At 34.2% G+C, this 13,075-nt stretch overlaps 2 protein-coding genes across 2 annotated transcripts in view; one reads left to right on the plus strand and one right to left on the minus strand.

Moving 5' to 3' along the window:
* LOC112158456 (tetraspanin-8) overlaps positions 1 to 2,122 on the plus strand; it is a 9,598-nt gene extending 7,476 nt beyond the window's left edge. Inside the window, exons 7-9 of the mRNA XM_024291847.2 lie at positions 359 to 421; positions 1,007 to 1,090; positions 1,792 to 2,122. Coding sequence (XP_024147615.2) covers positions 359 to 421; positions 1,007 to 1,090; positions 1,792 to 1,914 — 270 coding nt within the window. The 3' untranslated portion in view covers positions 1,915 to 2,122. The remainder of the gene's footprint in view (positions 1 to 358; positions 422 to 1,006; positions 1,091 to 1,791) is intronic.
* Positions 2,123 to 3,708: 1,586 nt separating this feature from the next.
* LOC112158372 (tetraspanin-8) lies at positions 3,709 to 12,843 on the minus strand. Its single transcript, XM_024291692.2, has 9 exons — positions 12,351 to 12,843; positions 11,783 to 11,848; positions 10,151 to 10,264; positions 9,968 to 10,042; positions 9,782 to 9,880; positions 8,705 to 8,791; positions 8,257 to 8,316; positions 6,979 to 7,062; positions 3,709 to 6,868 (listed from the first exon to the last, which is right to left on the minus strand). Exons 1-9 carry the CDS (start codon positions 12,531 to 12,533, stop codon positions 6,764 to 6,766), a joined length of 873 nt encoding a protein of 290 aa, XP_024147460.1. The 5' UTR covers positions 12,534 to 12,843; the 3' UTR covers positions 3,709 to 6,763.
* Between the last annotated feature and the right edge of the window lie 232 nt (positions 12,844 to 13,075).

A 13,075-nucleotide genomic window follows, 5' to 3' on the forward strand; every position in this document is an offset into this window, starting at 1 on the left:
ATTGCATATTTTTAAAAGGGAATTTTCTTTAAAAAGGCAAATAAAGACGACATGTTCAGCTACAGTGCTAATCTTACTAGTTTGGTTAGCATTTTAGCACCCTTACTGCGTCGCAGCGTTTAGTTTTTTACAAAATTAATTTGTTTTTTAACGTGAGAATTTGAAGTTTTAACAGAATATTAACTGTTTCCTGTCATATTTATCTAAATTTATGATTTTACCCTTTGAATCATTTTGCTGCAGTGATTGTGGGTCACCCTAAACATTAGAACAAATGCAAAAAGGTTATTTGGCAACTTGGATTCATTTAAACATTGTGTAATAATACTTTTTTTTTTATAACTTTTATCTATTTTAGGTGGCTGCTCCAAGGAACAGTACTCTATATGAAGAGGAGAATCCTGTCATGATTTATGCAGAGGTAATAAAAACTGATTAAAATGATTGTTTCCAGATTTGAATTTACTTGCTGCTGTCACTTATTTTTAAATATTTTGGCCTTAACTTGTTTTTGTCCATGAAAATAATGGTGGTTAATTAAGGTTGAAGGTTTTTTTATTTATTTATTTTTTTACCTTTGCTGTCAAATATTGCATTGATGATGAAATATATATATATATATATATATATATATATATATATATATATATATATATAATTTTTTTTAATATTTAAAAAAATGTTTAAGCTAAGAAAAGCTACTAAGGCTACAAAACATATATTTTTCAATATTTTAATGCATGTTTCCTCATAAATTCTGAGTTAAAATCCTAAAAAGCAAATATTTGATAAATGTATGTACAACCCTATTAAAATCCCACAGATTTCACAGTATTCCAATATTTTTAAATATTTTTGACATAATATATCATATCAAATTATTATATTATATTAAAGTTAAACATACACAATTGAATGTGAATGTGCTTGTTTCTCAAATCCCATAATGCGATCTTTTTAAAAAAATAAAAATATAAATTGTAAAATTATGCACTCTTTTTTTCAGCCATGTCTCCCGATCTTTCTGGAAAGTGTTGACGGACTTATAAAAGGAACTATTGGTCTAATACTGGGAATCACGATATTGTGGGTAAGTACTTTCCGTGACAGCATTTTGGCTTAGTCAGCTTCCCCACAGTTTCTGTGGTGGCTTAAGTGGGCACTCAGCTAGCCAGCCGCTCGGTGGACACTGTAGCATGCTAGCAATCACCGCTGTATCTAGCTAGCGAGCTCCGATGTAGTGTGCTGGCAAGTTCCAAATTATAGAATGATGGCAAGGTCCTCTGCAGTCAGCTAGCAAACTCCACTGTAGCCTGACATTGTATTGACCTAGCGAGCTCCGTTGTATCCCGGCAGTGACCTCTGCTGTATCTAACTGCTGAGCTCCCCTGTATCGGGCTAGCGAACTCCTTTACTTGTTTGTATTTTTTCTACATTAACAAATAAGAAAGACCCACGACTTAGATTTTGCTCATTATAAATCATCAATTTTTTAACTTCATTTTTTTTGTTTTAAGGTGTTTTAATGATTATTTAAATGCACTAATGTTACTGTACATTCTTTGAAAAGTTGTTGAGCAACAAATTGACTAAGTTAATTGTTTTTACTGCAGTCTCTTTACACAGGCTTTCTCCATGGGACTGTACCCAAATGTGTGTGATTTATCGTATCCCCCCACTTTCTGAACAAAGGTTCATCCCTCTCCCCCACTGTTTCCCCCCGATTCCTATTTAAAACATGTGAGAACGCTCAAAAGAAGCAGTAACAACCAGCTCTCCGGTGTCCCGCAGGTGCTGTCAGTGGTCTTGTGTATCGTCATCTTGTGTCAAATGAACCGGAAGGAGGAAACGCCCAAAGTGGTCTACAGTAAAGAAGCAAAAGCCGGCAACTACAGCTACCTCACAGAAGCTTGAAGCACCGATGAAAATGTTTAGTTGTTGTTTCAGCCGCTGAGACAAAATCCTGCCTAAAAAGTCTTAAAATGTAAAAAAAAAACTGTACAAAAAAGTAAAAATTGTTTCTAATCATCAGTCAATCTCTCACAGTCTTTTGAAGGTTTTCTTTAATTTACATTCCACTTAAAAACAAATTTTTTCAGTTATAATTGTTTTTTATTTATTACAACACCAGAAAAGGAATGAAATGTCACAATTAATAATTACGTTTTTTTTTTTTTTAAATCTAGATCAGATGTGTAAAAATAAAAAATATATAATAAAGGGTACGCCACAGCTTTAATTTTCCTCAATGCTTTCATTAAGTTTTACAATTCATGCATATAATTTCTGAATATATCAGTACTTTTTTACTTTGTACAATCTGTAGATAAATAATAAAAGAATACTTTTTGATTTGTATTTGTTAATTTTTATTTCATATTTGGAATTCCACTGATTTGTTATTTATTAATGTTTGCATTTTCTTATGAATCAAATTTGAAACAGATCATGGATTTTTTTTTTGCTTATTCAACTCAAATTGTTTTATTAAAAACTAATCAGACATCCATTTTAGGAGCTATTTTGTTATTAAGACCAACTTTTTTAAATATTTTTTATGTTTCAATACCGGTATGTAAATGTTACAGACTTTGATGCTGTGTTTCTTACCAATGTGTAATTTATGAAGCTTTTAAAACTTGAATAAGAGGAATTATGTGCAAACATTTGCAGTATACAGCTGTGTTTGTGCAAAAGAATATTTAAGGAAGATGTGCTCCAAAGGATGTCTCTTTCTGATGATGTTTCTTGTGTTATGGTTGCGGTTTGCACGGAATGCACAAGTCTTTATCGCCATCTGAACTCTGGATTTAGAGATGAAAGGACATTTCCTTCCAAAATTGGAAAAAAATGTTTTGGAAAAAAAGAAACTTGTCGCCTCCTACAGGCTAAATTAAGGAATTAAACCATATTTTCCCCCAAAATCTGAAAAATAATAACAAATTAATAGTAATAAAAACTTGTCGCTACTGACTGGCTGGATTAGAAAATGGACCAATTGCAACAGACTTGGACTTGTTGTCACTTACTGTCTGGATTAAAAAATTATCTGGTATTTCCTTCAAAAAAAAAAAAAAAAAAAGATTTGCTGCCACCTATTGGCTAGATAAAGAAATGAAATAGTTTCTTTCAAAAATGTTATTTAAAAAAGAAAAAACTTTTCCTCAACTTTGTGTTGGATTAAGGACTTTCACCACAAATGCTTGTTTAAAATAACAAAAAACAAAGATAAAAGTTGGTTGCAACATACAAACTGGATTAAGGAATAAAAGCATATTTCCTTTCCTAATAATAATGAAAACTTGTCGATATCTACTGGCTGGATTGGTATATGAACCAGTATTTTCTTGCAAGATCGAAAAAATAAATAAATAAATATATTACAAAAGACTTGGACTACTGGCTGGATTTAGAAATGATCTGGTATTTCTTTCCAAAATCTTATATATATTAAAAAATGTCGCCACCTACTGGCTGGATAAAGAAATTAAATAGTTTTTTTGAAAATGTTTTTCAAAAAAACAAAAAAAAAACAACTTGTTGCCACCTGCAGGCTAAAATAAAAAAATTAAAGCATACTTTCTTCCAAAATCTTTTTTTTTTTTTACATAGACTTGTCGCCACCTACTGACTTAACTTGGAAATTAAAACATTTTTCCTTGTTAAAAAACTTTCTTACGATGCTTTTTTTAAATTAAACACAAGACGATATTTATGAGTCACACTTTATTTCTGCTATTTACACATTTTTACAATGAGTTCCTACTCATAAATTATACATAGAAAAATAAAATAAAGCGTGCATGACAAAAAAACAAAACTGTCAGAACAGACTGCATATCAGGCATTAATGGTTAAAGTGCACAAGTAGACACTGGATTTGCTTTTTCGGATGAAACTCATTTGACGTTGCAGCAGTCAAGGAGAGATTTCAACGCCGGGCAGCTCATGCAGCAAGTTCTAACGCAGGTAAAGTGGCTTAAAGGCTTCTGTGGTGAGAGTGGCGTCAGCTGGGGGATTCTGGGTCTCGGCTAACACGGGGGTGACTTGCTTTCCAGGAGACTCACTGACCCCTCTGCTGCGGCCTTGCCAACATTTCCTCAAAACCTTGGATTAAAACACGATGCTATTGACTGCATGTCTACTCAATGTGCAGAAAAAAGCACCAACTTCAAAGAAGCTAGTAGTTAACTCACAATAACTATACAAAGAAACTTAAAATATATGTATTTACACATATGTGCATAAGGAGATGTCTAGACGCTTGCATGTCACCAGGAGACATGTGACTCGTTCCTTCATGTGACCTGAATATTCATGAAAATACATTGCTTTATGATTATATTCCAGTAAAATTGTAAACAGTATAAGAGAAATATGCTACATCAAGGATAATAATTATTACTATCTTTCAAGGAGTAATAGTGCTGATAATTAAATAAGAAAAATTCTAACGTTAGATGATCAAAAATAATCTCCTAATTTTACAATTTCTGGTTTCATCATGAAAAATAATTTTAAGGATTTATAAATTGGACATGAAAAGCTAGAATGTGTTTGAACTTCGTGAATACCGTGTTGTCCGAACTACACAGGACACTTAAAAACCTTAGGTTTGCAATTCATATTTGAATTAATTCTGGTTATGCGTTCTGATGTTGAGGTGATTCTGAGAGGTACCCGACGCTCTGTTAAAATGTTTGGTTAGCTGTTATTGTAAATACGCTAACGCGGCTAACGTGTAGCGTTGTAAGATTATGCTACTGTTGTGTGTTACTAAGAAGATTGGGAGTTAGCGTAGTCACAGTAAAGTTTGTTTTAGCATTGTCAGTCTATTTTTTTACATGTGGAAACAAGATTGGAAGTGAGGGGTATTGTTTATAGGCTAATGCAGCTAACGTGTAGCGGTATTGGGCTATGCTTTTTTTATGTGTTTACTAATAAAAATTAGAGTTATAGTAGTCACAATAGAGTTTTGTTTAGCAGTGTCAGCGTTTTTTTGAGTATTAATAACAAGATTGGGAGTTAACGTAGTCACAGTAACATTTGTTTTAGTAGCATTAGTCTACTTGTTGGAAACAATGTTGAGTGTTTATATGCTAACGTGGCTAACGTGTAGCGGTGTCAGATTGTGCTTTTTTTGGTTTTACTAACAAAATTTAAAGTTAGTATAGTTACAGTAATGTTTGTTTTAGCAGCATCAATCTGTTTTTTTGTGTGGTAAACAAGATTTGGAGCTACAGATATTGCTTATATGCTAACGCGGCTAACGCGTAGCGGTGTTGGACTATGCTTTTTTTATGTGTTTACTAACAAGACTCTGAGTTAGAGTATTCACAATAGAGTTTTTTTTTAGCGGTGTCAGTGTTTTTTCTTTTTGTTTTGCAAGGAAGGTTTGGAGTAACAAGTATTGTGAATACGCTAACGCGGCTTACGCTTTTAACGTGGCTAACGTGTAGCGTGTTACAAACAAACTCTGAGGTTTCTGGGAAAGCAGTTTATAAAGTCTGACTGACGGACATATCTGTGACTCTCTTGTCCTATTTAATGCTCCTTAAAGTTAGGAACTCCTTATTTATGATGTAAGTTCAAAAATAGTGTTTATTGACCGTGTGTGCTATAATCCAGTGCACCATATAGTGCGGAAAAAACAGTATTTTGATCTCAATCTGATTAACAAACATCTGCACCCATTTTATGATGTAATTTGTACCTGAATTGTGTTGGGAGTTGAGCTGGGTTTGTTCGAGCAAAAGGGGCAAAATGTAATCAAATCTAAAAATTGTCATAGGCGCTTAATTTTTAACTGGACCTAACCACGAACAGGAAATGTGGAGCTGGATGGAAGATCTGGAGCTGGCCCCAGACATTTGGAAGTGGTCTCTTTATTACCACAGACTGGTTTCCAGACCATAAAAATACATATTTTCTGTACAGGTAAGATAATAATAAAACTAAATTTCATACAAAATAATAAATTAAGTAGTTTTCCAGTGCATACAAATAATGACACTTTGGTAGACTTTTGATAAATCTTAAGGAGTGAAATCCTTCATGTTTTGTATCAACACACAGAAGATTGTAAAAGAAAACAAAATGAAATACTTTGGCAAAACCTTTTTAGCTTATTACAGTGCCCCCTTGTGGTCAAATACTCCTCCCCTTTTTTATTTTATACAATAGAAGTCTGTTAACAAAAAAATCTTGATAAAATACATTCAACTTCAATGTCTACTGCCTCCAGATGACTAATTGGTCTATAAAAATAAATAAAAAAAATAGAAGGGGAAAACAGCAAAGTTAAGATAATTTACCTCAATTGCTGGAAAAATGTGTCACTGTTAAATATGTTTGGCATTATTTCGATTTGGACCTACTTTTAGATTTTTTTTCTAAATCCAAATGGTGGAGTTGTTTTAAAATGGTTGTGTACACCCTGCATTTAAGATTCAAACCTTAAATTATACTCAAATTTACTAAATCAAGTGTGTAGCAAATAATGATTTTGGTCCAAACACAAAATGAGTGATAAACATGGGAAAATTTGTTATAATGGCTATTTTTTACAGCAGCAATACTATATGGTATTGATTTATGCATGTAGATTACCTTTAAACATTAATTACATGCATTAACTTGTAGAAAATCATAGTATATACTGCTATAGGACAAAATAGCAAGGTTATGGCATAGAGCATAATGTGCATGTTCAAACCAGGTATGCTTGACCTTCAAGTGTATTAAAATATACTTCAAAGTGGCACTAAAAAGCACCAGGTACATATCTGTTTGACTGGAGTAAAGCCAGAAAATCCTGTTTCCTTTTAATCTGACCCATCAGCTTGATGCTCATGACGAGCAAAATGATCTGAGGATAGAAGCAGAGCGCACAATCACAGCTGTTAGTTTGTTGTAAAGCTCTTTTCTGAATTTTCCTAGATTTGCTAAAACTGTTTATGGATAGAGGGAAGCACCTACCCAAAAAATGCCACTTCCAAACTGTATCCCCATCACCAAGGAGAACGCTAACTTTAGCTCAGAAGCATAAATCGGCAGACAGGACTGTGAAAAAGAATAAAAGTATGAAAAACAATCACAGTAAATCTAATTCATGTTTCAGCGGTTAATTATGGGGGGAAAATACTTTCTTTTTGATTAAATACTTGCTTCCTCATGTTAAGCTAGCCAAAAACAACGCTTGCTAGCTACGTAACAATACTTGCTAGCTACGTAACAATACTTGCTTCCTCATTTTAAGCTAGCTAAATAACAACACTTGCTTCCTCATTTTAAGATAGCTAAATAACGCTTGCTTCGTCATTTTAAGCTAGCTAAATAACAACGCTTGCTTCCTCATTTTAAGCTAGCTAAACAACAACACTTGCTTCGTCATTTTAAGCTAGCTAAATAACAACACTTGCTTCCTCATTTTAAGATAGCTAAATAACGCTTGCTTCGTCATTTTAAGCTAGCTAAATAACAACGCTTGCTTCCTCATTTTAAGCTAGCTAAATAACAACGCTTGCTTCCTCATTTTAAGCTAGCTAAACAACAACACTTGCTTCCTCATTTTAAGATAGCTAAATAACAACGCTTGCTTCCTCATTTTAAGCTAGCTAAATAACAACACCTGCTTCCTCATTTTAAGCTAGCTAGCACAGGAAAATGTTTGAGCTAGTCTTCTAATTTAGCTATCTTAAATAATATTTTTTGGAGGGACTGAATCAACAAAGCAAAAATGAAACTCAAAGAATAAAGTTAAAGGCTATCTAAGCTAAAAAGCTAGGCTAAGTTTGAAGGTGCAACTAGAAGAAAAGCTAATAAAAACAGTGTAAACATAGGGTATGTCTGAATTGGTAACACCATATTAGTGCAAAACTGCAAGTGTCACAATTAGTTAATTATTGATGATTCCTAACTCCTCATTAATGTGAAGTGCTGCAAATCAGCTAGAATTATGCTAATTGCACAAACAGTTCAAGATTTATGGTAACCAAAAAATATAACACTGCAGCTGAAGCTCCGGTGTTTAAGAGTTAATGTTTTTGTACATATATTTTTTATATAAATGTAATAATAACCAAACAAATTGTAAAACGTTATGTTATTTACATACTATTACATCTATTAATTAAAAAAAAGTGTCCTCCTTAGAGACATGTCCTCAGGAGCGAGGCTACAAATGCTAATGCTAACCATTGCTCTGAATAAAACAGCAGATTTGTTGTGTTGAGAAAAAGACTAAAGCTGCTTTACCTCTCGATAAACATACTGGTTCTTTGGAGCCCCGATAGTTGCACTACCTCTCAGGCGAATCTGGTGACAAAAACAAAATTGACAAAAATATGTGGAATAAAACACAAAAACTGTTGTCCTTTCATGCTAATATCAGCTCTGTTAGTTTGATCCACATCTAATTTGCCGACATCCATTAAGCTGCTTAACAGTTCTGCTGACTTGTTTGTTGCAAAAGGCTCCCAGCGACAGCTGGATCACATTTCAGTCTTACTGTTCTCATATGCAAATCTATATTTCTAGGTTGTAGCCTAACCTTAAATGGTTGGTTGTATCACGCTATAGCATCAGCTGTTCTGCTACTAAATTTGCATATGCTTTTATGACAAAAAATAGATAAATAAAACACAAAATACATGTATATACTTCCGCTTTTGTCATGTTGTATAGATCTCAAATGAGCACTTACACATTTTCCTGGATACTGACAGTTACAGGAGGGAGGGATGGAGGAGCCCCAGTCTTTGTAGCCTTCTACTAGACCACAGCATTCAAACTGAAGACAATACACACAAGACAAGGACGTTAAAACAAATATATTTGTAGATTTAACCAAATATTTTTGATCCTCCTGATAAAATAAGTTCAATATTTTCCCCTAAAATCAAGATATGCTTTATTTATTTGAACTTTTAAAGAACTATTCCAATAAAAATTGTATTTTTGGTGATTTTAACATGTTCTTGTGGTGATAATGGAGGATGTATATCAAGTAAAGTGAGCTCAAAACTAAATTTTTTTAGTGTTTCTTTATTCAAATCAATGAGAATCAGAAGCAGACAAAAATGTTGTTTGAGAAAACTAGTAGCTGTGACATAGAAAGTACAATGGGCCGGGTCACAAGAGCCCTGATCCGCTCAGTTCTGATGTATCCACTTGCAGATAGATAAATCCATGTACGTCTTTGTTTTCCACATCTGAGCTTGAATCTGGATTTAAACCATATGGCTGGATAGCTCCAATTAGTGGTGGGCGATATGGTTGAAAATTGCATATCACAATATAAATTATTTTATTCCACAATTATATATACCAAAATAAAGTATACTTTCGGTTGTTTTCAGATAAAAATTGACAAAAATGTCATTACTAACTTACTAAAACACATTTTTGCACAAAAGTTCAGCAATAAAAATAAACAAATAAAAAAAGAAATGGCACAATATACACTTCTCTATCGCCCAGCACTAGCTCCAATATTGCTCGCCATTTTTGTTGCGCCTGTTTTGTTAGATTGGGGTTGTGAGGGGCTGTAAGCTAGCGGGAGGGAGTGTAAACACAGATCTCGCAGTAGAAGTGATAGAAAGGGGGTGGGGTTGCTCCGCACCAACGATCCCACCCATAACTAATGAACTACTGCCGCTCTGCAGAAACTATGTCTTAGAAAACCGCTTTTTAAAAAAAAAATGTGGCTAAAATCTGCATTATCTTAGTAAAAGACTATTGGAAACGCGTTTGAAATAGATCATCTAAAGTGGTAACTTACCTCCTCTTGAATGCTGTACAGTAGCGTCCTATTGGCTTTGCTCGTTGCACTGAGCGGCATCATGGCTAGTAGTTTGGATTCCTCGCGGACGACACGTTTCTATGGTGATAAAAACAACAAAGGGATCACAACAGACACCTCTTTACCATTTTTTCCCTTTTTTTGTTTAAATCAGACTCATCGTACCTCATAAACATCCTGGTAGCTCAGAGCGGTTCGGATAATTATCGTTTGACTGGCTGCTGCCATCCCAGCTGCATACTGCGGACACAAACAAGTTTAGATTTTCACTCGGAAGAAGGAAGCAAAAAAGAAAAGAAAAGAAAAAGAAAAAAAACAAGGAAAATTTTTAATCTTTTTTTTTTGTACCAAAATCAAACACCATCTTTTTCCTTTGCAGGCTCCAAACACGCCAATCACAGAGAGCAGCAGGCAGCCCACCTCGATGACGTACATCGTCACGATAGAAACACCAGACACCATCTGGATAGAGGAAAAGTCACAAAAACTACACTAGCTGTGTTTCCATTACACATGTGCGCAAAACGTTATCAAAATGACTAGAAAAAACACAATTTGTCAATTACAGTTTCCATTAAATCATAATTATGCGACTAAACACAAACCAATTCACATGATACGTCATTCAAAATCATGGATGTGAACATTGCTTTGACTTTTTCATCTATCAAAGGAGACGTCGGCGTCTTATTCCGGTCATGGAGCAGCGAGCGACATCGGAAGAAGTGACTTTGGAAAATCATGGTTGGTGATTTCACAGAGGACAATTTGACATGACACGCTCAACTTTATGATGCTGTGGGACCTCTTGTGGCACATACTGTGCCGCAGCGAAGTCACTGATGGTCATGTGACTTATTTAATTCAAAAACATTTTTTACATTGTAGTTTTGTAAAATTTGTCAATGTCTATACACCTGAAAAACCACCTACATCAAGCGCAAAAAAGTTTTTTCCAATAAATGTGAGTTTATATCTAAATTGACGATTTTCCATTAGGTTTGATTTATTATTTAATTTTTGTATTTTCATGGTTAAGGGAAATGCAGCTACTAAACCAAAAAAATATTTAAGATAGGAACCTAAAAATGACAAAACTTTTCATCTGTCTTCTTAAGGAATAGGAGTGAAACAGAATAAGAAAAATAATTTAAAATTACAATAGTTAGCTTAAAAAGTAGTGAAAAAAGTGACGTTTATAGTTAAACCTGAGCATTGATGCTTAATTGAATTGTTTACACAAATAACTCGTTTAAAATCAGGTGAACTAAAAAGAAGCATCAGTTCAGGTTATAAATATGTTTTTCATATTTGTGCATTATTATATTTTATATAATTAAATGCATAATATAATAACATATGAAATATTTATATCATAGGTTATATAATTAAGTTACCAAAATTACAAAATACAAAAAAATAAGTCTAAAATACAATTTAAAGACTCATATTGAGACTTTTTTAGATTAATTTTCAGGCATATCTGTTTATGGGAAAATGTCAATTTTTGACTAGATATTATTCACAAACTAAGTTCAAAGTGGCTGATAAGAAAACTCAGCATTTGAGCAAGATTTAAACACATCATTTACAAAATGAATCTAAAAATGTGAAAAGAATCTCACGTCTGATTTGTGCATAAATGCAGTTTTGTGTGTTTGTATCAGGCAACTGACGCGTTCTTTTTAAGGATTTAAATGTATAGTTAGTTTCAAGCCTCTGTAATTTTAATTTTTTTGTATTTTGTCATTTTTGTGCTTGTGAATACACAGTTACGCAGAAAATGCATTGTACAGGTTACAAATCAAGAACTACGCACACACAAGTCGGGTGAGACTATTTTGGCTCCATAACAGACGGTCTAAAAATGTGCTGCTGTGGACGCAGCCATCAATAATTCCTCAGCTCCGCTGCTTTTTTTGGGATTATTTGTGTCTCCAGTGACTATTATCGACTCTGAAAACAACGCCATAGCCTTACTTTTCCATTCTGGATCAGGTCCCTGTGCCAAACCACGGTCATTCTCAGCATGAAGAAGCAGAGCGCCTGAGGAGAAAGACATTTCAGAGAGCAGGTTATAGAAGAAACGTCTGCAGATAACTTCACTTTGGAGCAAGTTTTTGTCGTATAGGATGAATCTATCATTCTTAAAGGAGCATGGGTTCATTTACTGAGCAGCTGCAGTGTTATCAGTCAAAACAGAGCAAGGCCCGCCCTGTAGGGCGCACATCTGAGACACAGCATGTTAAAATAAGCACTAGAATAGATGTTTGAGGGAACAAAAGAGGGGCAGAAATATGATCAGATGAGTTATTGTTAGTAAAATCAACATAAATGTACTTTTCCTTAATTTATTTACAGTCGGAATCCAAAAAAATCTAATAAAAAATGCTTTTTGCTATTTATTTAAAATAAATGTGAGTTGTTTTACCAATTAAATAAGATTTTAATGATCAATTGTACCTTCATTATGAACATCTACACTATAAACAGAGATCAGCTGGGCCTTGAGGTGAACCTGCATGCAAACCCATCGGAATGTACCCACCATGTGGACGGCGTTGGCAAAAATGAACGGCCTCTTCAGGCTCGTCTTGTCCGCGACCACGACCACCGAGCTCTTCTGCATGTTGCCGCTCTGACAGCCCGCCGGAGGCCCTTTCCCACGGACAACGAGCCGGAGCCGCCACAGACCTGCGCTGGAGGATGGAAGGGCATCCGCGCTCCGCATCCGCAGCAGCCGCACGAACACGTCACTGATGCGCTGGCTGGGAGGCCTTCACGGACGCTCGGAAATGTTGGAACTACACCTGCACGTGGATGCCCACTAAGCTTTTTATTTTTTATTTTATTTTATATCAGTACGCGTCGGCATGACGATAAAACTAATTAGACCCATGTTGGGATCTATTAGATATAATAAAATATTTTTGCTTGTTTGTATTTTTAATCAAATGAAGCAAATATTAAGTAAATCGTTAAAAGTTTTTCGCATGTCTCTGCTAACAAAACTTTTTTTAATGGAAGCTTGAAAATACAAAAAAAGACGTAAAAACATAACACAACTACAAAATACAAGTTAAAATTATCCTCATCTTTTTACTCAGCTCTACATAAGGCAAATATGACGTCATGGATTTCCTGAAGCGAAACCCTAATAAATGTGAACATATTACATCAAATATTTATGTATGGAAGCCCAAACTGTTCTTAATTAAATAAATAAATACAACATTATTTAATCAAGCAACACTCCAATAAAAGTCTTTTCAA

This window comes from Oryzias melastigma, linkage group LG23, assembly GCF_002922805.2.
Source record: "Oryzias melastigma strain HK-1 linkage group LG23, ASM292280v2, whole genome shotgun sequence".
Taxonomy (NCBI): domain Eukaryota; kingdom Metazoa; phylum Chordata; class Actinopteri; order Beloniformes; family Adrianichthyidae; genus Oryzias; species Oryzias melastigma.